The following is a 27,333-nucleotide window of genomic DNA, read 5'->3' on the forward strand; positions in this document are numbered from 1 at the left end:
CATAGCCGACCATGACTCCCGCCTAATAGCCGGCTGAGGACGGTGGTAGCTCGGGAGCAGTCTGACCAGTTCTAGGCCACGCCTGTCTTTTAGCGCCGAACACACCCCGAACATGTCCCAACCATCTCCCAACCAGTAAATAAGTTACTTCCGACTGAGCCCCGAATGCTTTCTAACCTACTCCCAACTATCCCGAACTCTAGCCGCAGACTGCCGAATCTCTGGGCTTTCAAGGACATTATATGGGGGTCCTTGGTACCTATTCTGAAATGGCTGTATTTTAGGAGACACCGGTAGTCGATCAGAAGTTTGTTTGTATTTATTTATTTGTATTGCATAACCGGTAAACCGCCTCATGGCGTAATACATCAGGTTTGTACTGAATAGTACAAGCTGCATATCCGGACAGATTTATTTATTTAATCTACTCACATCCTACTCTTTTTGATACGTGTGGTGGGTTATTTTACGAGCTCGATGTGTGGCTCTCCACAAACACAGGGCCTCTATCTAAAGTTCTATCAAAGGTACGTCCCTAACCGAAGCTAGGTACTCATGTTCACCTGAGTGAAGTGAGAAAATGTGGCATGTCAGGACAGTCAAACGCCCTGACGTTACACCCCACGACGCCAGGTGTATAACGCTTGATGCCGTTGGTTTATGCAGTTTATGTCCTTTACAGAAATGAACCCCATTAATGATGAAACCTTGAATAACAAGAGCCAAACAAAGTAGTCTCTATTGCATAGCCTGCTTTTATTATTTCACAATATTTAACTTATCCATTGCACAAAAGCAGAATTTCATTCACTAAATGAAGGAACTTTCGATGAAGAAACTGAGGTTGTCTGTAACACCTAGCAATCTTCACTAATTAACGTTGCATACACAGTGTTAGTCGCTGTCTACGGACATTGTGACTGCTGCTGCGGCTTTGTGAAGTGTTTAGCATCCATATGCATAGCAGGCTCACTGTGCCTTTTCTGCTTATAATCCACGTTTTGCATTAACCATTGCGGGCTTGCTGCACAAACGCCCCAGTACAAAAAGAAGTCAATGCAAAAAGTGTTCTATAAGCCAAAAAGGGCACAGAGAGCCTGCTATGGAATCTATAAAGTGTTGGTGTTTAACAGAAGTTATTCATGCGTGGGTCGTTCTCCAGGAAGACGTGCAGGGTGGTCATGCCCTTCTCCTCAGTGTGGCTCTGGAGACACTTGGGTACGGGAGTCATGAACAACTGAAACATATGGTCATTATCGGAATGTTAGACTTCATTAGAAAGGCAAGAATCATGATGTTATCAATGCTGATAGGGGCCTTAAAGACAGATGCAAACGAATCAAGAAAGGAAAAGCTAGTATACTGAGGTGGAAAAGTCCATGCATGCATAATAGTAGTACTATTAAACTAACATTACTGAAACTGAAGTAGTACTATTAAACTAACATTACTAAATTCAGCCCAGGCTAAGCACCAGCTTGTGAGAAGATGCAAGTGAGTGAGTGAGTGAGTGAGTGAGTGAGTGAGTGAGTGAGTGAGTGAGTGAGTGAGTGAGTGAGTGAGTGAGTGAGTGAGTGAGTGAGTGAGTGAGTGAGTGAGTGAGTGAGTGAGTGAGTGAGTGAGTGAGTGAGTGAGTGAGTGAGTGAGTGCACCTTAAAGTCCCTTACCTGATAGAATGTCTTGGAGGCGATGGGTGACTCATAACGAGAGGTGGGGCTGGGGATGTCTGCACCGATCAGTATCCCGAAGGCGTTCAGCTTCCCGTTGTTGTACAGCGGGAACAGCGGGTACAGCTCCTCACAGCGCATGTTCTCCCGCAGGTTCTTAAAGTAGTGCATACCTGTAAGAAAGGGGACACAAGACAATCAGCCGAAATCTTAACGCCCAGTGCAAGAGGGTATCAATGTGTTATTCTATTTGCTTAATTTAGAAGACTGTCGGTGGTAGTCATTAACTATAGCCACCGCGGCGCTCATGTTACATGTGGTTAGCCCCATATATTACTCAGATGTTGTATAGATTGTCGCACTAGCTGGAGCTTTATCTTTAAGATTTATACGTATAGACTTGGTACATGAATGCTTTGATAAATTGGATACGTCGGGATTTCGTTAGTCTATGCAATGCTGTCCACTGTGACATGCTATGTCGAACAGAAATACAAATTGGCCCCTCTTTGAACCCTTTCTCTTCTTATTTACCCAAGGGTACCGTTACTTGGCGTGTCTGAAAACCTACACGAATTGGAATTCGGCACGAGTTCGGCATCGGATACACCCGAATCAAAACGTCAAATCCATTTTCTTAATTTCAACTCTAAAGACTTTCGTTGGTTCTACATTACCCATGGTCCAGAAGCACTTCCCCGGGGTCCAGTCTGTGCCCGCCAGGTCCTTCTCGTACTTGGGGATGATGACGAAGTCGGTACGCGGGCTCGCCCCGGTCTGCAGGTACAGGTCGGACCCTGTTCCCTTAGTCTCGAAATCCTTCGCGGTGCGCCCCACAGTACAGATGGTATCTGCAATGATTCAAACGTCTAAATGAACATTCAGAATATGAATCATACAACCACACGTTGTCCTGTACCAGGGATACTGATTTACCAACCCTACCCATCGTACACATCGTACCTGGTCTGACGAAGTAGGTAGTGAGGAGCCACATGTCATTATTCCTGTCCTGCACCCATGGTGGGATGACGTCACGGGATGGGACGGACCTGTCCTTGGGGAGGTCGCTTTGCTTCACCTGAACGACATGTCAGAAAAACAAGTGCTTTTGAAAAAGCTGTCGTTTGCACTGTATGGTGTTTGTGAAATGAAATAATCCGTCTCCATGGGGAGGAGCGTTCATTTTTACTGGAGGGTCTGGGAAGGTACTGGAGGGTCTGGGAAGGTGAGGGGAAGTAAGGGGGATACTTGGCAAGCTTCTAGTCTAGTCTCCCGACATTATAACTTGGCCTATCTGTTGAAAGTCCCTAATCAGCGCTCACCAAAAAATAAACGCCGGCGTTCCTAGCAGGCATTCAAAGGAGGCTATCACAGGGTTGCATTAAGGTTCAATTCCGACAGACTATGTGAGTAATCATAGCTCTGGATGCGTAGTTACATCAAACCAATGGCGGTTTCACTGAACCATTTCCTACCAATGGCCAGCAAGTTAATTTTTTAACTAGTTGAACTCACTCCCATCTGCATGCCGGCGATGAACCCGTTCTTGTCGAACAGCAGAATCACTGCGGGGTCGTCCTGGTAGATCATCCGGAGACCCTGCCAGTAGATTCCTGTAGATTCCGACAGGAGGAAATAGTAAAATTAACTACTGGTTCTAAATGACTGTCTGCAGCCGTAGAAAACTGATTTCATCGGGTGGCATATTGCTTTCTACAAAAGTGCACAACTATAAAGCCCCTGTCACACTTGTGCGTATATACAAGTCCGCATGGGTTGTGTATAAACATGTTTTTAGTTTAGGTTAAGTTTGCAGCCGAAGAAGTAATTTCTTTGGTTTCATAACTAGACTGCTCAACGGTGGGTCAAAGTAGAAAACAACTTCCTCCCCGCAAAATTTACTTAAACCAAAAAGATGTTACTACGGCACTCATGCGCACTTGAATATACGCACAAGTGTGACAGGGCCATAAGGTTCAATGATATACTCTTAAGGTGAAGATGAAGCCAATACAAGGTGAAATAAATACCAACGGTGGTGGTATAAGTGGTGTCAGGGTGCAGATGAGTATAACCCGGTACCCGGGAATGTGCCTTAGTTGACAGACGTACAAATTCATGGTCCTGAATAACCACAGCCAGTCGAAATGAACAACATACGCGGTTGACACGGGAATATGTTATGCTCATGTAAATAGTTGTTGAAATAATCTAAAGTCATTGTGTTAACATCGTTCCACTACATTGCTGTCACATACGTAAAGCCTTCACCTGCACACGTTGCCCGGCCGTACATGGTCCATCCCTGTTTGACAGCCTCGCTCCGCGTGCGAGGAAGAGTCTGGAACGAGGTCAGCGGGTTGATTCCCCAGCCAACTGTTAGAAAGTACAAATATATCTGTTACCAAGTTTAGAGGCCTGGGATCCTACCTAAACCCCCCTTTCATTGGACCCGCGGCACGCTGGCGGCATCGCTGCGGCCGATCGAATTGACAAAGCACACAAGAATTCCATCGTCTAAAAACGAATCTTTTTAAGCTTTGTGTGTTTTGTTGTCTTTTTGGTCATACTTGAACATTTTCAATGTGACACCCATTATTAAGTCATGAGTTACACAAATCCAGTTTAGGACGCAGCGACGCCACCAGCGTGCCGCGCGTCAAGTGAGAGGGGGGCTTAAGAACCGACCATCGGCTCGAATGTGACCAGAGTCATCGTCACTATGGAACATGGGCGAATCCCATTGGTTCTAACCACAAAGGATAACATGTATTTACATTTCACATCGTTCGTGGTCTTATATAATGCCGCTCAAATGTCATGACTCGTGACCCAATTACTTCCAAGGACTACGGTAGGTTGTTATCTCTTGATCAATAAAAGTACACCGACCCCGGCCTGCTCCTGCCCTAGTTTTGTAGACGTTAGTCACACTTCTGTTTGACTAATGTGGAACACTGCAGGTCTAACCTACATGTTGAGACGGTTTGCAAACAGAGTCATGACATCTGCGGGTAGAACAATGGATCCGGGACCTCGGACTTTGTCCCCGGGCGTGGCGGGATTGAAAGGGCACTGCGACCCGGTCTCTGACCGATAAGTGATTGAGGACAGTAGAATCCCTGTAATAATTAAAATATTTTAGCTATCTTCTTTTTCCCATCTTATTTTTCGACTAACATTTCATCACCATTAGTATCTTCGAAATGACTTTCAGGGATATTGAAAGAACAGGGTAGAAATAATTTTAGACAACAAGCATTTTCCAGAGAGGTGCTTCGGATATGTAGACGAAGCTGTCTACACACGTAGCAATGGCTAGACTCCACCAGAACAAGTGTCAGCCTATGCACCCGTCAACCAATCACAGGCCACCTCTACGTCACGCGTTTATGGTCAAAGCAGAGGACAAACCCATTGTCTAGACACACACTCAATCAATTTGTTTGAGTATAATACAAAGAACTGATGTGGGATAGAACATGATGTTGTCCTTTACCGCGTGGTGACAATGAAAATATACTTTTAACTTCTAACTAGGCAGGGTACTCAAAAATGCAAATGTACTTTAAACTTGATGGTCTGATGCAAATGCACTTTACAGCACACCAATGTAATATTCTAGGTGCCCAGTGATCTGTTTCGAACTCTTTGTTTCTTTGTATTTAGGAGAATGATATTTTCAGGACCTTGTAGCGAAGGCAGGGTATTGTGGAAATTAGTGTCAGGCATTAGCGTCAAGCTTCAAACTTCTGCACGTAAAAGAACCCAACACAAGAAGAGTAGGGGTGACTCGGTGTGCTTGGTCAAAAACGCGAGCCGAAGCGAAGCCGCATTGCACTACTACTACTTGAAAAAAGCATCATGCTAGCTACTTGAAAAAGCATCATGCTTCACCTCAAATGAGGATGCCTTGAAACGAAAACAAAAAGTACACCCATAGTTTCATTGTACAGGTAGCTCATTCGTTTTAAGGAGCAATTCATACACCAGACGTTGATGGCTCTTCAAAAGATAAGCTCTCACCTTTTAGGGTATTCCAATGTGGTTCCGGGGCTGAAAAAGAGAGAAAAGAATTTGTGTTTATGAATATCAGACTCAATGTTAGACAAACATATTTTTTCTATAAAATCAGTTTATCACACTTTTCTGGGCGATGTCTGTTGCAACCCAGATTTAGATTCCATGTCGCGATCTCTTGTGACTTCTACTAAAATGCCACAGGGTATTTCATTGAAATCGGGCACACATACTTATATCAACGCCACTAGTACTACAGACAGATATAACTGATATCACAAAACTGTAAATCCATCATCGAAGACTTTGATACGTATTGGTAGAAACTAATAAGGGATAAGATTAGGAAAGGCAGATAGAAGGTTCCTGGAACGGTTATGCGGACAAACAGGAGAGGAAAGTAAAATCGGGTAAAGTTAACCAGAAAACCACAAGTAGCAACTTGCGAAATAATTCAGATGCATAACTTCAGAAAAGCATCCGATGAAATGCTTACATTTGGCATTATCTGGAATACTGTAATGTTAGACAACGAATAGTCAGTTAGTTTACCATATAGTCTGTCTAAACTGTTTATAGATAGAACAGGGAGAGTAGGGTATTTGTAGATATATGAATAACACCTACAGGGATACATATATCATTAGATGAACATCACCATGTTTCTAACGGAGGTAGGACTAACCTGTGGAGTCACCGAAAGGCCACCACCACCATGCCGACAATGCCGCCTGTTCGCCCGCCGCTGCGGCACCGAGGATCGCAAATAGCAGGAGAAGCTTCATGACGGGAGGTCTGCTGAACGACTGTTACCAACGAGTCTGGCGCCGTGCGAGAGTGAGACAGAGTATTCCCGGGATTCTAAATTTATGGTCTTGGTTCTCGTGACAGTTATACAACGTAAGCCTACGTCATGTGTGAGAGCTACTTCCCATTGGCTCTCAACAACAAGTGTGTAGGACAAACATAATAAATAAGTAAAGATGTTGCTATGGTATCATCCACAATTCCAGCCTTGATTGGACACAGCCATCTCCGTACACAACTACGGGGACTAACGCTACCAACCGCAAGGCTCCTTACACATACTCTTTCGCACATCGGATTAAACTGACGACTCATTCGTCACGTCATGGTGACCAAAAGTCATTTCTAGCTGCTACATACCGCTGAGTGAGCAAAACCATCGGAGGGAAATCTTTGGTACAAACGCGTTAGACACTTATTCATTAGAGGAACAATTTGGGCATTGGTGTAGGCGGAATTGATGGTTAGTGATATGGTCTTTATCACCTGGATATCTAACATCTATCGATGATATGGTCTTAACGATGATATGGTTGGCACGGGAAGACCTTACTGGGTCTACGAACCTGCGGACATCCGGACTTTTGCCCGTTGCCCTAGCCAAACGGTGCCACTGTCCTCCAGTAGCCCGCGCATGTTTGTACAAAGAAGTCCCAGGCGATGAGTCAGGGTTTTCAAACTGTCACCTTGTACCTTTACCTTTAGTAACTTTTTGCCACGCAGTCTACACAGTACTGTAGCTGTCACGGCAATGTGCAAATCGAAAGCCCGCTCTTCTTAAAACACCATTCTCGTGTACACAATGTTATTATATAGGTAAGTACACAAACGTTGCAGTAGACCAGACTATAACATGCACATTTGTGATCGGCCTTGTAGTGAGCTTGGTAACTTGGCAACGTATCTTACTAATGCAAAAGAAAGGAATGCTATCATTTGAGATGCCTGTGTGCTGATGAATACTGTCTGCAAGGATATCCCAGAAAATCTAAGGAACCCTGTACTAATGATAGCCTTTAGACAAATATGCTTTGTCATCAAATACTCACCCTCCATATACGTCGATCAGTCCCCATTCAATATAGACTAACGAAAGACCATAGGTTATGTGTGTTGCCCTTTATTTGTCCTGCTACTTGCGCTGACCTCCACTTTACCCGCAGAAATACATGTTAGGTCAATAGACTGTGGACTATCGGTGGTTATATTTAGACCAGGATCTGAGTCCTCCTCCTAAGTCTGTTACCTAAGTCCAGGGTCAGGCCTGGAGATCACAACTTTTAAATAAACAACATTTGATAATGTTTTAGGAGAGTACGCGGATCACGTGAGAACGTCGTCCTTTGTGGTGTGGACGTTTTTGCCAGAGGCAGGTGCGCATGCTCAAGAAGGGCAGTTCTTTGGCTTGATGTGTACCTGTACTTTGAACGGATAGACGTACTGACTTACCGCACGGCACGCCAACATTTGCCCTGCGCCTGACTCACTCCGATCAAGGAGGTTTGAAAAACTCCTTGCTCCGATATATAGGTGAGAGGAGTTAAACATCGCAATATGGACCGACAGTCATGGAGTAGAAAACGACCTGTTATATAAAGTTTTCATTGCAAACAATGTAACACAAAAAGAATACAAAGAAAGGCCACAGGTCCTGACACAAATCTCTACAAAAACTAAAGAGTAATGTATGCAAACAAGGCAGAACTCAAATGAATAGAAGCAGCACATACATGAAAATAGTAATCTTAGATAAATCAATGATACTAAAACAAAATAACGATAACCCAAATAAACTGATTCTTATAATCAGCCCAATTGTAACAGGACTTCCACGATCCCATACCAACGAAGTTAACCTTTTCGAGTGACGTATTGGATAATGATACTTTCTTATTTATTATGCAAATAAGGCCATCATGTGCATAGATTATATCAATAGATCATTTTCTCCACACGAATAACACAAGTTGTTCAAAGTATTGTGTAAGCAAATAAGCCTCGCAGCATCCCCTTAAGCATGTGAATGAGGCCCCGATTTGCATGATTTATGTCTACTGATGGTCACCTTAACGTAACCTCCAAATGCTGCAAATTTAGAATTCCCGTCATATACCGTCTATAGAATTATACTACTGATTGATTATGCAAATTACGTCTTCATTTGCTCAATTCATATCTGTCGATGTTCCTTTCCTTCTCAGTCACATATGCCACATTGTTGAATAGCACTATCATGGAATGCACTGAATTTGAAAAATATCTTCATTGGTTATGCAAATCTGATTTGCAGAATTTGTCAGTCATCACTTATGACATCTACAGACCAAAAACCACGACGATCCATCAACCCCTTCCTGAGTTATCCTCTTTGAAATATTGTAACAAAAACGCCCCTGCAGTTTTAGAGCAGGCTGCTAGGGGGCCAATAAACGTACACCACTTTTATTCGAGCATAAGAGCTATCTATCGCCTACAAGCATGATAATAGCATGTCCAAATCAAGAGATATCAAAGCCGGAAGTTCCGCTGCAGTACCTTGGAAAACCGCCAAGTGGTCCAACATCTAACGATTTCTAGTTTTTGTCACATCCGAAGAATCCATCATTGAGTTATCTTGATGACAAACAAACAAAAAAACAGACAGACAAACAAACAGACAAACAAACTACCTAGATATAACATTCTTGACGAGGGCAATAGAATATCAATGAAAGGAGGATTACAGAAGTAAGGTTACAATGTCATCTCCAGGCTCGAAGAGGAGAATTAAGCTAATACAGGTTACCACCTGATATTTCACAGTATCACATGTCGTCTCCCTCTGTGACCATTCATTATAATTAACGGGGAATGGTTTATAAGTTATCTGCTGTGTAATAAACATTTCTTTAGTTGAGCTGGATGACGAGTAGAGTCGTAAGACTAGCTATCCTTGGTAAACCCAGGCTACATAAAGCAATCATATGCATCCCAAGGACACGAACGAATTAACACGCGTGTTCATTCGACAATTGCTTGACCCTATGCATACCACCTGTTTGTTGCTTTTTGACCTCGTTACTTAACGTAGTCTTTGGCCATGTGTTGTCGCTAGGTGGCGTGTATAGACAAAACGCTTTCACCGTAACTAAATCTCATGTTGTAACCGGCAGATTTAAGTGTTTGTGTTTGACAAACCGGAGACTCCTACAACATCGCCCTGTGGTCCGTTGTATTCATTATTGATGCACTATTTGGCGAGGAGACTACAACTACAAGCAGTACATTGGCAGTTGTGCTTTAATGAATAACAAATCGAGGTTCATAACCTGTCTGTCAGATAACGAGGAGAGGAATGCAAAGCAATGTGGTATGTGGATTAATACAATGGTAAATAGGTACAGCAAGACAATGCAAAGATACAATTGTGAAAGCAGTCAGAAAAGCATTCTGTATACAAATTGCTAAGCCAGACTGACGTCATAGGCCTGGGGTAAATAAACACACCGCAAGGTGGCGCAGGAAGCCTACAATCGTGAACAACCAGACTTATCATACAGCGTGTCTTGTCTACAAAAATGTCTTGGATTCCGTTATGTGTTATTCTATCACCCAATATCGTCCCAAATTTGGAAGCTAACGTAGAGATAACTCATATGTAGCTGTTTTTCCACGGTGAAATCTGCTGGTTCTGGTTCATGGGTCTAGCAGTGGTTGAAGAAGGGCGGGTATCCGTTGGTCAAGTACACGTGCATGGTGGACAGGCTTCCGGAATGGTCAGCGAGACATGTCGGCACAGGATCCATGAACATCTGAGAAACAAAGGAAGAATATGCTTTCTTTTACACGAATGTCAGTATGCGTAGTGCGCCGTAAACAGATACACAATGTTCTACAACCTGGCACAATAAAGGGACACAGCTCGCTGGTGACAAAGTATTCCTTGTGTGATTACAGCACATCACAGAGCTGTCAGTGAATTTCAGAATAGATGGAATCAGACATTGATGTTGTTATCTATGTGAGAAGCAGCAGTGACTTACGACGTAATGATAGCTTTTACATAAAGTAAACAGTATCATACAACTCGTGTTTGCTAAGGATGATATTACAAGCATTTAAAGCCGTCTTCGGTCAAGTCTGACCTATGATACTAGATTATAATGTAGTCAAATTATACCTTACATTTAGTACACATGAATGATCTAAAAGATTAACATTGTCAAACTTTTTATTCCCTTTGCACGCGTAAATTGGCAAGTTCATCTTCAATCAGGATTTTCACTGGTTTCAATATCCGTTTAAATTTAAAGCTTAAACTCACCCCGAAACTGGCAGCTGGGTGCTCGTAGCGCGGGCTGTCCAGGTAAGTCCCTATGTTCCATCCGAACGCGTCCAGTTTCCCGCCATTGTACATGATAAACACCGGGTAGAACTCTTTGCAGTCCATGTCGACACGCAGGTTCCACCAGTAGTGTTTACCTAATAGCATTGTCAAAAGCATGAAAGAGTCAGCATCTTGAAAGTTCTGTGTTAATCTTTTACTAGACGCTGAAGGTGGAATAAGCGCTATCGTAGGGGACGACGACTTGTCAAATGTTTGCAAAGCTCCGACTGGGGTTAAGTACTGATAAGCAGTTAAACGCGCCAATGAGCTATTCGCTCGTGAAGCAGATCATTTAGATTATTATATTACAAAGCCTTTGTAAAAGGATGTATGCGGCTACTGTTAATGTGCCCCTGTCGATGTCAAACTCACCCATGCCCCAGAAGCACTTGCCCTCGGTCCATTCGGTGCCCTCCAGGTCGGACTGCTGGAGGGGGATGGTCATGATGTCTGAGGTGGGGTTAGGGCCGGTCTGGATGTACAGGTCAGTCCCCGTGCCTTCATCCTGGTACTCGGCCTCTGTGCGACCATCACTGCAAATGTCACCTGGGTGATGTCAAAGGCAATGCATTGAATGGTCCATATGCTCCACATCAATTACACAATGAAGAGTAAAAAGGATGGCTTGCGAGTTGCGACTGATTTTGTTTTCGCCGTCGTTTGTCTTTTAACAAGCTTACTCGTCTGAAAGCGACAGCATTTTGGTTTAGGAAACCTGTATTGAAAGAAATGTAATTATCTAGACTCACAAATTAGTCCTATCGCAACAAGAAATCAAGACCATAGCACGTCCTTGTCAAAAGATACAAAAAACGTTCTGCTGCAGGTTCAGGGTCAAACACTAGGCGGCCCAAAATCAAACTTGACCTTCCTCTTCTCAACACCCATCAACATACCGAATATCATCATAATCAATCCAGAGGTTCTTGAGTTATGTTGACTACAAAAATACGGAAACACACGTACACACACACCCAAAACGATATCTCCATTTTCCATGGAGATAACACTACTCACTTGGCTGGATGAAATAGGCGGTGAGCAGCCACATGTCCATATCCTTGTCCTCTATCCATGGCGGAGTGACCTGCCGGGGCGGGATGCTGCCGTCAGAGGGCAGCTCACTCTTCAGCACCTGTGCAATGAAATGTTTCCAGACGGTTTCATGTATATGTCATTTGGTCATCTCGACTGAAAGGCTACGCTACTGAATTAAGTGATACCAATTTACCAGATGACGAAAATAGGCTAGTACCAAATTTCCAAAACAAAGCATCAATTTCTTCTTGTTTCTTTTCTGATTAGTAGGGTATTGATGTGATGAATGAATAACCAAACGAATTGACTGTTTTATGCTGCCGCACTTTAATCAGTCCAATTTCGTTTTGTTTCTTGGAAATCTGCACCGATCGCTGATGCTCTATCTTGGACTATCTCAGTGTGCAACAGAGTGCAACTAGAGGTACCCAGATGTTCAACGGACTGCCGGTGTATCCGGGCAATGGACTCAAGACGGGGAATTGGACACGACCAAAGCTGAGACTCACCCCCATCTGTAAGCCGGCGATGAAGCCGTTCTTGTCGAACAGCAAGGTGACGGCGGGGTCGTTGTCCTTGACGTAGCGGAAACCGCGCCACGTACCAGCTGTAAGAAATGGTCACAACATGACTAGTTGTCAGACGGAAAACAGGGCGACAGGAAAAGCAAGATAAAAAAAATCTGTGCAGCATGCTACCAACAATTCTGACAATTGTCTTTTATACCATCTTCGTAATTACGTCAATCGCATTCAATATTCAGGAATTAACCTTGCATTAAGGTAATGTTACCTGATACATGTACCAGACTTACTATGGCATCATTTCCGTGTTAAAAAATCGATGTCGAAAAAGGTCCCTTAAAGAACGAATAAACGTCTAATGGTATGAATATAACGTTTGAAAACATCGTTTTGGGCACACGACAGGGTCCTTACAAAGGGACACTTTTACTCCCTTACAATTTTCGGGTCAAAATACCGTACTCAAAAACCGTACCTTAGACAAGCGTAAATATGTCCATTATGCTGTTATAGTGATGTTTTCAATATCGGAATGGTAGCGTGCTTCGTTTTCCTTCAATATCGCATATCATAGCAACGTTGACTAAATATGTATATTGCGAAGACGTCACGTTATGTCGTTACCATGCGGTAGCGAGACACGCAACATCCTTATAGAATCTCCTTGTGTGCCGCCCGCCCACGCGGAAGCTGAGCATCGCTGTTGTTGCCCCCATCGCAGACTAGTAAAGGTACACAACGGTTCTTCATGATCACAAATATGTTAAACGCAAACATCGATATTTTGAACCTCACCTGATGGCGTGACTTGACAGATGAACTTCGTGTCATTATTGGTACATGATCCATCGTTCCAGGCGTTCGCATCGGAAGAATGACTCCCTGAGAAGAACTCGGCGCAGTCCTCATCGCGAACATTATTTGGTTCTCCAGGACCCCATGGCCTGAAGCTGCTCAGAGTAACGTTATCCTCCCATATCCAATCTCCCTCCTGGTTAAGATCAGTCAGACCAAAACGGAAGGAACTGCTGTTGTCCACGGCATTTTTCAGGTTGATCAGGAAGGCGTTAGTGTCGGTGTCCTTTGGCATAGCGAGGGTCCCTCCGTCAGCTACACATGTCGAAGACGCGTCGTAAAAGTTCTTTGTGGTGTTGAAGGCCTTGTAGCAGATGCCGTTATGCATTTGATAGCCACTGGAGCAAGCTGAGGGAAAATAAAGATGTTATGACAAAAATGGTTTTCCCAATTTTCACGAGATCGTCGCCTACAATCACAAAGACCTTTCAAACTCCTATACATGTAAGCTGTGTTTTATACGTTACCCCCATTTCACTTGGACGACGCTCTCACCGCACTCTCACGGCGACCTCCTGGAAAACGTGCTCAAGTGGAATCTCTACGGCGACCCTTGCGCGCTCTCTGCGCGAATCTCAAATGTCAGCAACCTTTTATGAGCGATCAAAGATTTCACATATCACTCAACGAATTCCAGAGATAAAGAACGAACTTTTTAAAGTTTTGTGTGCTATGTTCTCTTTGAAGTCATACATTTACCTCTTGCTTCATATTCAAATTATGAAAAACAGATTCAATTTTGGTCGCTGCACGGTCGCTCAGCGTGTGTCTTAAGTTATATATACGTTCAACTTATGTTCAAATACGTTTTATTTTTGTTCTGTCATGTAATTATATCCTGTTTGCAATAAATATCTTTTATCGTGCTACGTCATAATAGGAACGTAAATCACAGAATTTTGAAATACTTTTCAACTACTGGTAATAAAACCTGGAGGGAATTTAATCTGAATGAAAGCATGTACTTAATGGACTGTAGATATTCGTCCATTTGTATTACCCATGAGCAAAAGTGTGAGTTGACTGCAAAATATGACAAGAAATCGTCAGAATTGCGATATACGTATACCTGCTGACTATAACAGAATATATCGATATTTTAATTCTGAGACGATATCGTAGACATGAAAAGACGTATATCGTAGACGCATTTTCGCTAGTTTAAGGTACGCATTTTGATACGATATTTTTTTGAACATGTAAGGACCCTGTCGTGTACCCAAAACGATGTTTTAAACACTATATCCATACCATAGTAGACGTTTATTCGTTAATTAAAGGTACCTTTTTCGACATCGATATTTTGACACGGAAATGATGCCATAGACTTACCTGATACCAATGGTTGTTTCAGGTAACCGATACCAGACTTACCTGATATTAATGGTTGCTTTAGGTATCCAATACCAGACTTAGCGGATATCAATTGTTGTTTAAGGTACACAATAACAGGCTTACCTGATATCAATGGTTGTTTTACGTAACCATTACCAAACTTACATGGCAACTAGATAACCAAAAACAGACTTACCAGGTACCTGATATCAGTGGTTGCTTGGAGTAACCAATAACAGACTTACCTGATATCAATGGTTTCCTTAGGTAACCAATAACAGACTTACTTGATATCCATGGTTCCCTTAGGTAACCAATAACAGACTTACCTGCTATCAATGGTTTCCTTAGGTAACCAATGCAATAACAGACTTACTTGATATCAACGGTTTCCTTAGGTAACCAATAACAGACTTACCTGATATCAATGGTTCCCGTAGGTAACCAATAACAGATTTACCTGATCTCAGACCTGTACACCTGTTCGGTCCGAACAGCGTCCATCCTTCGTGTTCCGCCATCTCCTTGGTGCGAGGCAAACGGTCGAAGTTTTTTTCGAAAGGGTTGATTCCGAAGGTCACTGAATATTTTAAAATAGACACTGAACATTTTCATTCCTCCCTTCGTCGTTGTTTAGCAAAACAATAGACCTAACTTGCTGGTAATTTGTTGTTCTTCTTCCGTTGGTAACGAGTTATATTGCAAATATCGGGGCTCCAATGACACCGACTTTGCTGTCGAAATGATATACTCTTCAGGCAGAGGTTCGGCACCGTCTGGTTTCAACGTGTTTTTTGGCGTTTTTGTCGGGCTTCCTATTTTGTCCTAAACTGGCTGGCCGTCAGAAAGAAAACGGGACAAAATACAGAGCCAGGCATAAAAAAAGCGCCAAAAATACGTTAAAAAACAACCGGAGCCAAACCTATGCTTGAAGAGTAGCAACGATAGCGCATTGTACAAAGTATATGGCCTGGTCAAATATCTGTCGGGGCAGAGTATCTCACGTTTGTAGCACGACATTCGACAAAGTGGAAACAGTGACGCTTGGCCATGGAAAACGCAGAAGAAGGGGCAAGGTAAAAAGTTTGGATAGGTTTTTAAATGTAACGTACTTTAAATGGCGTACATGTATACATGTACTTATGAATCGTGTAAGCTGCAGTAAATACTGGTAGTAATGGAAATAGCAAAGCTGTGCAATTCAGCCCCTGTGGCGGCTATACAAACTTTTATTCCGTGTTATTTTTGTATTTCATTCTGACATAAACCAGTCGACTACCACTACTACGTAAAGTCTGTCGGAGAATGCAAATCCATGCCTTGGGTATTTTGTATAAAAAGGAAATTTCGACGCTTTTATAGATTAGAATGTGAAAGAGCAAACAATTCTTAGGCCTGGCAATATAAGAAACAACTGCTTTCTATCTTAGATAAAGCTCTAGATCAATGGAACAACACGTCAACAGCAACATTGCAGAAGATATTTGTCACGATGTCCACCTACACAAGTGAATTTACCTCTCAAGCCGTCCCATGTTGCCCCTGCAGTGAAGAAAACAAAGACATCAAGTCAACTAAACTTTCTTCTTGACTTTTTATTTTAGTCTGTAGAAAAGCTGACCATTTGCGTAGGATAAACTGTATACATGCCCAATATACTATTTTAGATTGTTACCGTGGATGGCATTTAAAACCACTGAAACCACGAAAACCGACTTAAAAAAGAGGAAAAACGACCAAATTGAAAAGTCATTTCACCTGGGGTGCTGTCATCGATAGCAGGAGTGCTGAAACACGGCCACGACCACCAGGACCACCAGGACTGGGCGTCCACAGCAGCCGCGCCGAGAAGCACCAGTACCGCCAACAACTTCATCTTCCACACGTACCGTTCCGCGCGAAAACAGACGGTCGGCGGAATGCAAATCGTCTTGTGTGCAAATGAGATCCCTGCGTCACTCGAGCGACTTTTGAGCACCAATTTTTGATGATTAAATCATGTTCGTGGGGAGGCTACATTTTTGTGTTCATATTGGGTGCCGTCGTACCGCTTCTTGCTAGGGATGCTTCTTTGCAAGAACCAGGGTGTCCACCCCGTGGTTCTGGTACTAGCCAATGGTTGCACAGATTGCAAGGGGTACTCGCTAATCCGTGAGAATGAAAGCGGTTGTTGTGAAGACCAGGGTACTTCATTGCTGCTTACGTATCAATAATGGTTGATCGTGATAACAAGAACAGGCAGAAGCAGGAAAAGTACACATTTGCGCTTTTATTCACAAGACCTTGTACATGTAACGTTAGTTTCACGTAAAGAAAGCTTCTTTATGTAGTGCTGGTTCATGATGGGAGACCGGTAAGGTGGAACTGAAATTGTGATTACTTTCTTATAATATATCATTAACTTATTTTCTTCTTATATATTATCATTACGATCGATAACAAGTGAAAGTTCATAATATATATGTCGGATAATGAGCAGAGGAATGAAAAGTAATTGGGATGGATAGGTAGGTTTTGGTAACTATTCGTACATGACAAATAAAGCAGCCAGAAAAGCATTTTGTATGCAAATTACTAAGCCAGACTGGCGTCATAGGCCTGGGGTAAATAAACACACCGCAAGGTGGCGCAGGAAGCCTACAATCGTAAACAACCAGACTTATCATTCAGAGTGTTGAACGTCTTGTCTGCAAAAATGTCTTGGATTTGTTATGTGTTATTCCATCACCCATTATCGTCCCAAATTTGAAAGTTAGCGTACAAATAACTCTGCCCATATGTAGCTGTTTTTCCACGGTGAAATCTGCTGGTTCTGGTTCATGGGTCTAGCAGTGGTTGAAGAAGGGCGGGTATCCGTTGGTCAAGTACACGTGCATGGTGGACAGGCTTCCGGAATGGTCAGCGAGACATGTCGGCACAGGATCCATGAACATCTGGGAAGCAAATGAAGAATATGCTTTCCTTTACACGAATGTCAGTATGCGTAGTGCGCCGTAAACAGTTACACAATGTTCTACAACCTGGCACAGTAAAGGAAGACAGCTTGCTGGTGACAAAATGTACCTTGTGTTATTACAGCACATCACAGAGCTGTCGGTGAATTTCAGAATAGATTGAATCAGATATGGAAGTTGTTATCGGGGTGAGAAGCAGCAGTGACTTACGACGTAACGATAGCTCTGACATGAAGTAAACAGTATCATACAACTTATGTTTACTAATGATGATATTACAAGCATTTAAAGCCGTTTTAGGTCAAGTCTGACCAATGCTACTGGATTACAATGTATTATACCTTACATTTAGTACACACGAATGATCTAAAAAAATGAACATTGTCAGACTTTTTATTCCCTTTGCACGCGAAAGTTCATCTTCAATCAGGATTTTCACTGGTTTTAATCTCCGTTCAAACGTAAAGCTTAAACTCACCCCGAAACCGGCAGCTGGGTGCTCGTAGCGCGGACTGTCCAGGTAAGTCCCTATGTTCCATCCGAACGCGTCCAGTTTCCCGCCATTGTACATGATAAACACTGGGTAGAACTCTTTGCAGTCCATGTCGACACGCAGGTTCCACCAGTAGTGTTTACCTAATAGCATTGTCAAAGGCATGAAAGAGTCAGCATCTTGAAAGTTCTGTGTTAATCTTTTACTTGACGCTGAAGGTGGAATAAGCGCTGTCGTAGGGGACGACGACTTGTCAGATGTTTGCAAAGCTCCGACTGGGGTTAAGTACTGATAAGCAGTTAAACGCACCTATTCGCTATTCGCTCGTGAAGCAGATCATTTAGATCATTATATTACAAAGCCTTTGTAAAAGGATGAATGCGGCTACTGTTAATATGCTCCTGTCGATGTCAAACTCACCCATGCCCCAGAAGCACTTGCCCTCGGTCCATTCGGTGCCCTCCAGGTCGGACTGCTGGAGGGGGATGGTCATGATGTCTGAGGTGGGGTTAGGGCCGGTCTGGATGTACAGGTCAGTCCCCGTGCCTTCATCCTGGTACTCGGCCTCTGTACGACCATCACTGCAAATGTCACCTGGGTGATGTCAAAGGCAATACATTGAATGGTCCATATGCTTAAACACAATCACAACGAACTCGACATCAATTACACAATGAAGAGTAAAAAGGATGGCTTGCGAGTTGCGACTGATTTTTTTTTAACAAGCTTACTCATCTTAAAGTGACAGCATTTTGCTTTAGGAAACCTGTATTGAAAGAAATGTAATTATCTAGACTCACAAAGTAGTCCAATCGCAACAAGAAATCAAGACCATAGCACGTCCTGGTCAAAAGATACAAAAAACGAAAGTTCTGCTGCAGTTTTAGGGTAAAACCCTAGGCGGCCCAAAATCAAACTTGACCTTCCTCTTCTCAACATTCATCAACATACCGAATATCATCATAATCCATCCGGAGGTTCTTGAGTAATGTTGCCTACAAAAATACGGAAACACACACACAAAACGATATCTCCATTTTCCATGGAGATAACACAACTCACTTGGCTGGATGAAATAGGCGGTGAGCAGCCACATATCCTTGTCCTCTATCCATGGCGGAGTGATCTGTCCGGGCGGGATGCTGCCGTCAGAGGGCAGCTCACTCTTCAGCACCTGTGCAATGAAATATTTCGAGATGGTTTCATGTAACGTTATATGCCATTCGGTCATCTCGACTGAAACTTGAGGTACGCTACTGAATTTTAGATGACGAAAAAGGGCTAGTACCAATATATCAATTTCTTCTTGTTTCTTTTCTGATTAGTAGGTTATCAATGGTATGAAGTAATATGACTGTTGACGCCTTGACATCAGCCCAGTTAGTTTGATTCTAAACGTTCTTGAAAATCTGCACCGAACAATGACACTGCTATTCCGTTTGGGAGTATCCCAGGGTGCACCTGTAGGTACCCGGATGTTCTTGAACGACAATGACATACTCAGGTCAGAGGTCGACCAAAGCTGAGACTCACCCCCATCTGTAACCCGGCGATGAAGCCGTTCTTGTCGAACAGCAAGGTGACGGCGGGGTCGTTGTCCTTGACGTAGCGGAAACCGCGCCACGTACCAGCTGTAAGAAATCGTCTCAACCGTTGACCATTTTTCAAACAGAATACAGGGTGACAGAAAAAGCAAGATGGAAACAAAACCTGTGCAGCATGCTAGCAATAATTCTAACATTCTTTTTATCTGTCTTCGTCATGTCAATCATATTTCACCGTTATATTTCATCGGGCATTAACCTGGCATTTTTTTCTTTAGGTACTCAATGCCAGGCATACATGGCCTCTATTGCTATTAGTAAATCTCACTTTAAAAAATGCCAGTATTGATCTCTGACCTGTACACCTGTTCGATCCGAAGAGCGTCCATCCTTCCTGTTCCGCCATCTCCTTGGTGCGAGGCAAACGGTCAAAGTTGTTTCCGAAAGGGCTGACTCCGAAGGTCACTGAATATTTCAAAATAATGATAAAAATGTTCATTTGTTACTTCATCGCTGTTTGTAGTAGCTGCTAGAAAATTATTGTAAGTAATTTGCTAAAGGCTTATGTTACATGTGGATACTGTCATCCTCCTATGGAAGATTTGTTGTTCGTCTCCCGTTTTAACGTCAGCCTAGATTTGTCGGGGCTCCAATAACGCGGACTTTGGTGTTACAACGCTTGGTACAAAATATAACGCACTGATCAAATATTTGTCGGGGCAGAGTTTCTCACGTTTCTTGTACCGCGACGTGAAAACAGTAACGTTTGACCATCGAATCTATCAAATATCAAACGGCATTATATTTTAAAGACGTTTTTGTCCTCTATTTTTGAGAGCAGAAGGGGGATTTCGAAGTAAAGTTTGTCGGCCTGAGAATGCCATCCTGTGCATCGGACATTTTGTGTACAATGGAAATTCCAATGCCTTTATAGACCAGACTGTAAAAGAGCAAACAATTCTCAGGTTTGGCAACAACAGAAACAAAGTTTCCATAAAAGCAACATTGCAGATATTTGTCATTATGTCTACCAACACAGATAAAAGTGAATTCACCTCTCAAGCCGTCCCATGCCGCCCCTGCAGTGAAGGAAACAAAGACATCAAGTCAGCGAAAGTTTGCTCTTAGTTTACTTGTTCTTTTAGTCCGTGGAAGTGACGTAACCATTTTTATCAAATTGAAGGCACGGCGTAGGATAAACTGTATACATACTCAGTACATGATGTCAGATTGTTACCGTGTATGGCATTTATAACCGCTGAAACAACGAAAACCAAGATGCGGTGGAACATTGAAATAAACAATTTTTACAATAGAATTGAAAGAGGAATAATGGCAAAAATGCGCAAGTCATTTTACTTGGGGTGCTGTCATCTATGGCAGGAGTGCTGAACCAGGACCACCAGGACTGGGCGTCCACAGCAGCCGCGCCGAGAAGGACGAGTACCGCCAACAACTTCATCTTCCACACGTACCGTACCACGAGAAAAATAGACGGCGGGGTGTAAGTCTACTGCTACGCAAGTGAGGTCACTTCGCCCTTGGAACGACTTTTGAACACCAATTTTTGCTGATCAAATCATTTTCAGAGGGGGCTACTGTTGTGTGTTCATATTGGGGTACCGTTGGGTTGCCGGGTAGCGCTCTGGGGATGCTTCTTTGCAAGAACCAGAGTGTCCACCCCGTGGGTCTGGTACTAGCCAATAGTTGCACAGATTGCAAGGCGCAATCGCTAATCTGTCAAAATGAAGGCGGTTGCTATGGAGACCAGGGTATTTCATTGCTGCTTACGTGTCGACAGTGGTTGATCATGATAAGAAAAAAAGGCAGAGGCAGGAAAAGTATAGTATACGTTTGCGTTTTTTTCGTGACATAGAACCTTGTAACGTTAGTTTCACGCAAACAAAGCTTCTTTGTGTAATGTTGGTGATAGAAGACCAGTAAGGTGGAACTGGCATTGTGAATACTACCTTATCATTAACTGTTAATTCTCCTATCTAAACATGTTTGTTATGTATTATAGCTGTGTTTGTCAAAATTGGTGACAAACACAGATGCTGTCACCAAGCAAATGATTCCCCTGATCTCTTGTTTTTTGAAAATTGTTCAGACCAAGAGGGCGATGACCGGGCAGCTTCAAACCCTGTACTCTGTACCTGTGACATGTACCTTAACACGTCAATGACATTAGCCGAACCCGTATGTACCTTAGAAGTGTAAAGGTCAAGGAGAGTTAACACTGTTGGGAAATACTTACATGAAGGTTTGGGTTTATATCGTACCTCCAGGCTCGCATAGATCATTTGGGTGGAAGGAAGTGAAATGTAATCTTTTAAGATTAAAAGTTTTTATTTCTTCTGGGATCTCGCCTGGAGAAACAAATGCAAAAAAAGAGACACCGAAGTTGCATACTTTTCACTTTATTATTCTACCCCTAGAGCAGGCAATGTGGCCGACGATTACGGTTCACGTACGATACGCTTGCCACAGCAATAGGGCTAACATCGTAGTTTTGCACAATTTTTTGACGTTCGAAGTAGACCCTGAACACCCGGGTTCAGTTAAAGCCAGCTTGGACGTGGCTTAACCCACAAACTACAAGGCCGGTACAGAGGCTACCATGACGTGTCTAGCAGAAGTTGAGTTGCGGCGTGCTGTCCAGGTAGATGTGCTGTGTGGTCAGCCCGCGGTTAGCCAGGTCGGGCAGACAGGTCGGCGCCTCCTCAAAGAACAACTGGCGGAGGAAACAAGGCCCATACAGTTAAGGGATGATTTAGGAAAAGCAAAATTCAATATAGACACAAGATGTACGTGACAAGACAACACACACACTCTCTCTCTCTCTCTCTCTCTCTCTCTCTCTCTCTCTCTCTCTCTCTCACACACACACACACACACACACACGCGCGCGGGCGCGCGCACGCGCACGCACACACACACACGCGCGCACACGCACATGCACATGCACACGTGCGCACACACGCACACATTTCACTGGACACGCGATAAGTTGGTGACCTTGCGGCGACCAAGCGATCTGACAGAGCTCCGACGAATTTTATCGATTGAAAACTTATCTTTTTACGCTTTGTTTGTTTTGTTGTCTTTTTAGCCACATTTGTACGTTTCCCATGATATTCCCATTATAAAGTCAAAGAAAACAAAAATCCAATTTAGGACGTAACGAAGCCGCCAACGTGCCGCGGTTCCAGTGAGATAGGGGCTTTACTCACCCCAAGCGCGGCGGCAGGAGGGTGCTCATAGCGGTGACTGTCCAGGTTCGCGTTCATGTTCCAGCCGAAGCCGTTCAGATCTCCGGAGTTGTACATGAGGAAAACCGGGAAGAACCGATCACAGTCCATGTCCTTACTCACGTTGTACCAGTAGTGGCGTCCTGCAAGAGACGAAGCCTTAAAGTAACATATCAAGAAATATCTAGTACATACCGTGTCAGCATGCTGATAGATTTGTGCAGAAAAGTCTTCGTCTTTAAAACAGAGAGCCCTCTACTGCATGATCTGACAGAGACGTTAATGAGGATAACGGGCGTTGGTTTGCCACATGATAAAGGTTTGGGACTCAATGAGCACATCTAGACGAACTGATGCTGCTCGTACGAGTTCAAAGAAAGACAATGTTTACTATCACACTGAATAGAAGCAGGAGACATATACATGTATAATCACATACTCTAATGAGTCTTCAAGTTTAAGTCGCTGCTGGAGGCCAGAAAGTTATTGAATGTGACTGATATTTGCCTACACAATTCACAATGAGCGCATAAAACCAAATCTGTACCCATAGTGTAGAAGCAGCCGCCCTTGGTCCACGTCGTGCCCGCGAGATCGGACTCCGACATGGGAATCTTCATGTGACTAGCTGGGGTCGTGCCGTTCTGGATGTACAGGTCTGTACCGGTCCCGTGTTGGTCGAACTCTTCCTCCGTACGACCAGTGGTGCAGATGGTCGCTGAAGAACAGGTGGAGTTGAAGAGGAGGTTAAGGCTGAGTTTACACGCGCATTTACAAGTATGTGCTCCGAGTGTACTTTGAAATGCGTGTGTAAACTGGACCGTGGAAACGAAGAAATCATGCATAATGATGCTGAATTGTTATCAATAGGCTTCAAACAACTATTGTACACATTTAGCATGCAACGCACACAGTCTGGCGATGCTCACAGGACTACTAGTAGTTGACTCCCGGTTAATGTTTTGATCGTAAGAATTCGATGAGTGTTCTGCAAACCACCCTTTTGAACGATTTTTCAAAACGTAACTTTTGTAGAGATTTTCATTCCAACAATCATACTATTTTACGGCTTATAGACCGGTTGTACAAAAAGCATTTCTGTTGCATGGGACTAGTTTTTCAAAGCTACCCGTAATGCTCCCAGATCTATAATTGAAAGGCCATTCGCTTACAAAGTGTCTGGATACAAAACGAACATTATTGTGAGTGATAGTAGAGTTGCCGTGCGATGCAGCTGGTATTTCTGAAACAACGGTTTCGCAGCTGGATTCTATAGTACTATGATGGTAACCAAATCGAATCGTATAGGACTGGTTCTTGTATCCATATGCTAAGTTTGCACTCTACATGTGTCTTTTGTGAAAAACTTGACAAACATGGCGTTGAACCAATAACCAAGTATCGGAAGTCTGACGTCATGAGAACACGTGACTTACCTGGATCAACGAAATATGCCGTGATGACATACATGTCGTCGTCATCATTCCACAGAGCCTGGATGTAGCTGGAGGGCGTGCCGGCGGGCACCTTGTCCTTTTTGGCCTGACGAAAAAGAAGAAAAAAAACAACATTACCGAACCCATATTACATGTGGCCGAAACCGCTGCACAACAATCTTCTTTCGCCACTGAGTTACGCTAAGATCTACTGCAGTACTGATGGCGCTTGAAACATGTTAGCCCTTTATAGAATATGCTTCTTCAAGTTCCGTAGGACGAAGCGAGGAACACCTTGTTCTATGACTAACAGCGTGCTCATAGTAAGGGGGGCTCAAGATACAAATTTGGCTGCACAATGACTGTTAGCCGTCTTTACACGTCGGTGCAGTTACTATTACTCACTCCCATCTGGATACCGGCGATGTAGCCGTTCTTATCGAAGAGCAGCATGACAGCGGGGTCGTTGCCCTTTATGAAACGATGACCGTTGTAGAAGGCTCCTGGAAATAACGAGAGAAAAAAAATCTCGTCCGTACTTTCAGCTGGTATTCATATGCCCTTTATCCACTTTCGTCCATTATTTATTCGATTACTGATTCATTCATTCACTCACCGCCTGTGTCGACTCAGATTTCTGCTATTCGTTGTTTTTCACTTGTAGTTAGACAATGTGTGCTGACTGCTAAAGTCTAACATCTACGAACTTCTATTGGGTGCTTATGCCAGTGAAGAGAATGGTAATGAGGGAGGGTTATTTACCGTTGCACTCGTTACCGCTGTTGAACGCCGTCCAGTCTGCCGCCTTGGCGTCGCTTTCTTTGCGCGGGACGGACTGGAAGTACTGGGAGTTGAACGGGTTCGCTCCCCACGTCACTGGGGAAGAGAATGGAGGTGGGGTCAGAGTTGGAGTAAATGGTTGACGTTGTGCACGTTTCATGTGTTGTGTCAGACATTCCTTTTCTCCCGATTTACAATTAAGTTATCATTATCATTATATCCAATCGATTGGATGAACAACATACAGGTAACAATGACTGGGCCTGACACGATGTGAATTCCAAATCCTGCCGAGTCACTGGCTCTCATTGGTAAACCAAAAGTGATTATGTACAGTGTACGACTAAAGGAAGGTTTCGAGCTTACTCTAGATATCCTTAGGCCATAAACATGACTTACGCCGGTGTGTTGACTAATAAAACAGTGCTTACCTTTGAGATCACTCCAGTCCGCATCTGAAGATAAAGAACACACATTCTCATATCGTTTAGATATCAGCAGGTATGCCGCCATGTCAGTCGTTTAAAGAAGGACAAATCATGTTTACATGACCCAACACCGCCATAATAATTTATTTTCCAATGAAATTGAATAAACGTACGAGCAGATCTGATTATTCATCACATCTATTCGGTTCAGAAAAGTGATTTTGTCCTGAAATTAAACGCGATAAATGAAGAAAAAGTGGTGAGTGTAGTATCTTGATGGTTATATAATTTTTTACCCGATGAAAAGAAGGATATTCAAGTATTCTACTTTTGGTGAAAAATGTAACAACATCCCTTTATCACATTGATTCACCAGAAAAAATTAACAAAGTCCTCTTTTGGTGAAAAATGTGATAACAGCAACGTTGTGATGAAGGTGGTGTTATCACATTTTTTCACAGAAGAAGGTAGTTCTTGCGGGTGAAACAATGCAAAAAAGTTTCTACCTTTCGCCATCACATGTTAATGTAGTTATCAAGCTTTTCCAAGACAACACTTTTTTAAATGAAAAATAGCCATAACTAGCCATAATTAGCCAACTCTGTACGAGCAGTTCTTACAATACAGTGCGTAGTTTTCACTATCATGATGGCGGTAGCTCGATGCGCACTGACAAAGTAGTAAGATTATCTAATTCATCACCGGAATACTTTGTAGACTATACCATTTGTTAGCAACCTGAATAACACATAAATCATCAGCATAAGCAGCAGGGCACCTTCTTACCGTTGTAAAGAAAACCCTCCGCCGCCACAACGCCGGCGAGCACCAGCAGCACCAACGCGTTCATGTTTCCACTCAGTAGCGTCGGGAGAAAAAAAAGGGAAAGGCCTCGAGTAGTCTTCCCCAGGAGAGTGAAAGCTGGTCGAGTTCACACTGGTATTCATTCTGGGGGAGATCCGTTTGTGATGGCGGGTCATCAGATACACACGAATACCAAAGGTGTATAATGGCACCTCCCTTTCCCGTCCTAAAAGTCCTTGCCGCCATCGTAGAAAAAGGTTTTTTCGTCAATTTGCGCTTGGACAGTTAAATAATCAGTTTGTGTTTAGGTTTGACACATGCAATTTTAAAATTTCTGAACTCAAAGAAAAACTGTAAAGCAAGCTAGCATGAAAATATTTAAAATGCTTTCACAGCTTTGAATGAATAAAGTCTGTTGTATGTGGTTGGTAAATACTAGTGTGGTAGAATAGAGTAAACAGATTAGTTATCTTTTTGATGGATTCCGGCCTCCTAATTAGTATTTACCCCCATCGGAATGAGCGGTGCGCTTATCAGTCCGTAGATGTGCAGCAAACAGCGATCGCTTTGTAGATGTCGACATCCGGAGCGTAAGGGGGGAACCCGGAGGCTCAGTATTAGCAATATTAATGTTTGAATATACGTTTGAAGATGCCCGGTATAACGGTACTTTTTATCAGCCCGTATACGTCATTCTCGGGTTAAACAACTGACGCCTAATTTATTTACCCACGAGTTCATCCAGATGAAAATTCCCATAAAAATTTGACCCAGATAACCCTCTGATGTGACATGTTTCATTGTTACATAATCAGCCTTTGTGAAATGGTTGAAGGTCACTACAATATGTAGTTAGATGCATAAAAGCAGTAGTCAGGTCAGTCCCGGCATGGGCCAGGATCATCTTCAGTTATGTACCATTCTGATGTCAGGTATCACAAATTCCATACCATATACTGGTATTGAAACGTTTGGTGTTTTATAAAACTACTCAGAAATTCATGGAATTAGAGTGTGGCCGCTAAGGA

General features: G+C 43.1%; 3 protein-coding genes across 5 annotated transcripts; all 3 read right to left on the minus strand.

The window, feature by feature from the left end:
* Positions 1 to 735: 735 nt before the first annotated feature.
* Positions 736 to 6,552, minus strand: LOC136430366 (uncharacterized). The gene is made up of 8 exons (XM_066420906.1): positions 6,376 to 6,552; positions 5,697 to 5,726; positions 3,942 to 4,046; positions 3,186 to 3,283; positions 2,631 to 2,748; positions 2,345 to 2,518; positions 1,668 to 1,840; positions 736 to 1,237 (listed from the first exon to the last, which is right to left on the minus strand). The coding sequence occupies exons 1-8, from the start codon at positions 6,473 to 6,475 to the stop codon at positions 1,127 to 1,129; spliced, it is 909 nt and encodes a 302-aa protein (XP_066277003.1). The 5' UTR covers positions 6,476 to 6,552; the 3' UTR covers positions 736 to 1,126.
* A 3,522-nt stretch (positions 6,553 to 10,074) lies between these two features.
* LOC136430367 (uncharacterized) lies at positions 10,075 to 21,157 on the minus strand. 3 transcript variants are annotated; one of them, XM_066420908.1, is made up of 8 exons: positions 20,966 to 21,157; positions 16,134 to 16,157; positions 15,088 to 15,195; positions 12,411 to 12,508; positions 11,881 to 11,998; positions 11,236 to 11,409; positions 10,801 to 10,958; positions 10,075 to 10,288 (listed from the first exon to the last, which is right to left on the minus strand). In XM_066420908.1, exons 1-8 carry the CDS (start codon positions 21,066 to 21,068, stop codon positions 10,181 to 10,183), a joined length of 891 nt encoding a protein of 296 aa, XP_066277005.1. In that variant the 5' UTR covers positions 21,069 to 21,157; the 3' UTR covers positions 10,075 to 10,180. The 3 variants fall into 3 exon arrangements, with proteins under 3 accessions (XP_066277005.1, XP_066277004.1, XP_066277006.1); XM_066420909.1 differs by lacking the exons at positions 10,075 to 10,288; positions 10,801 to 10,958; positions 11,236 to 11,409; ... (2 more) ...; positions 15,088 to 15,195; positions 16,134 to 16,157 and adding exons at positions 17,333 to 17,548; positions 18,048 to 18,205; positions 18,483 to 18,656; ... (2 more) ...; positions 19,964 to 20,071; positions 20,662 to 20,685 and having other exon boundaries at positions 20,966 to 21,149; XM_066420907.1 differs by lacking the exons at positions 15,088 to 15,195; positions 16,134 to 16,157; positions 20,966 to 21,157 and adding an exon at positions 13,221 to 13,623.
* Positions 21,158 to 22,010: 853 nt separating this feature from the next.
* Positions 22,011 to 26,424, minus strand: LOC136430368 (uncharacterized). Its single transcript, XM_066420910.1, has 8 exons — positions 26,288 to 26,424; positions 25,505 to 25,528; positions 25,056 to 25,169; positions 24,699 to 24,796; positions 24,294 to 24,399; positions 23,405 to 23,575; positions 22,840 to 23,000; positions 22,011 to 22,340 (listed from the first exon to the last, which is right to left on the minus strand). The coding sequence occupies exons 1-8, from the start codon at positions 26,349 to 26,351 to the stop codon at positions 22,236 to 22,238; spliced, it is 843 nt and encodes a 280-aa protein (XP_066277007.1). The 5' UTR covers positions 26,352 to 26,424; the 3' UTR covers positions 22,011 to 22,235.
* Between the last annotated feature and the right edge of the window lie 909 nt (positions 26,425 to 27,333).

Source organism: Branchiostoma lanceolatum, chromosome 3 (assembly GCF_035083965.1).
Source record: "Branchiostoma lanceolatum isolate klBraLanc5 chromosome 3, klBraLanc5.hap2, whole genome shotgun sequence".
In the NCBI taxonomy this organism is placed as follows: Eukaryota; Metazoa; Chordata; class Leptocardii; order Amphioxiformes; family Branchiostomatidae; genus Branchiostoma; species Branchiostoma lanceolatum.

Coding starts and splice junctions, on each gene's coding strand:
- LOC136430366 (XM_066420906.1), bottom strand. CDS start 6,475: ATGAAGCTTCTCCTGCTATTTGCGATCCTCGGTGCCGCAGCGGCGGGC. Junction 5,727..6,375: donor GCCTTTCGGTGACTCCACAG/GTTAGTCCTACC, acceptor TCTCTTTTTCAG/CCCCGGAACCACATTGGAAT. Junction 2,519..2,630: donor TACCTACTTCGTCAGACCAG/GTACGATGTGTA, acceptor GAATCATTGCAG/ATACCATCTGTACTGTGGGG.
- LOC136430367 (XM_066420907.1), bottom strand. CDS start 13,608: ATGCATAACGGCATCTGCTACAAGGCCTTCAACACCACAAAGAACTTT. Junction 11,410..11,880: donor CGCCTATTTCATCCAGCCAA/GTGAGTAGTGTT, acceptor GACATCACCCAG/GTGACATTTGCAGTGATGGT. Junction 10,289..10,800: donor ACCCAGCTGCCAGTTTCGGG/GTGAGTTTAAGC, acceptor TTTGTTTCTCAG/ATGTTCATGGATCCTGTGCC.
- LOC136430368 (XM_066420910.1), bottom strand. CDS start 26,351: ATGAACGCGTTGGTGCTGCTGGTGCTCGCCGGCGTTGTGGCGGCGGAG. Junction 24,797..25,055: donor CAGCGGTAACGAGTGCAACG/GTAAATAACCCT, acceptor CGTTATTTCCAG/GAGCCTTCTACAACGGTCAT. Junction 23,001..23,404: donor CGGCTGCTTCTACACTATGG/GTACAGATTTGG, acceptor CGTCTCTTGCAG/GACGCCACTACTGGTACAAC.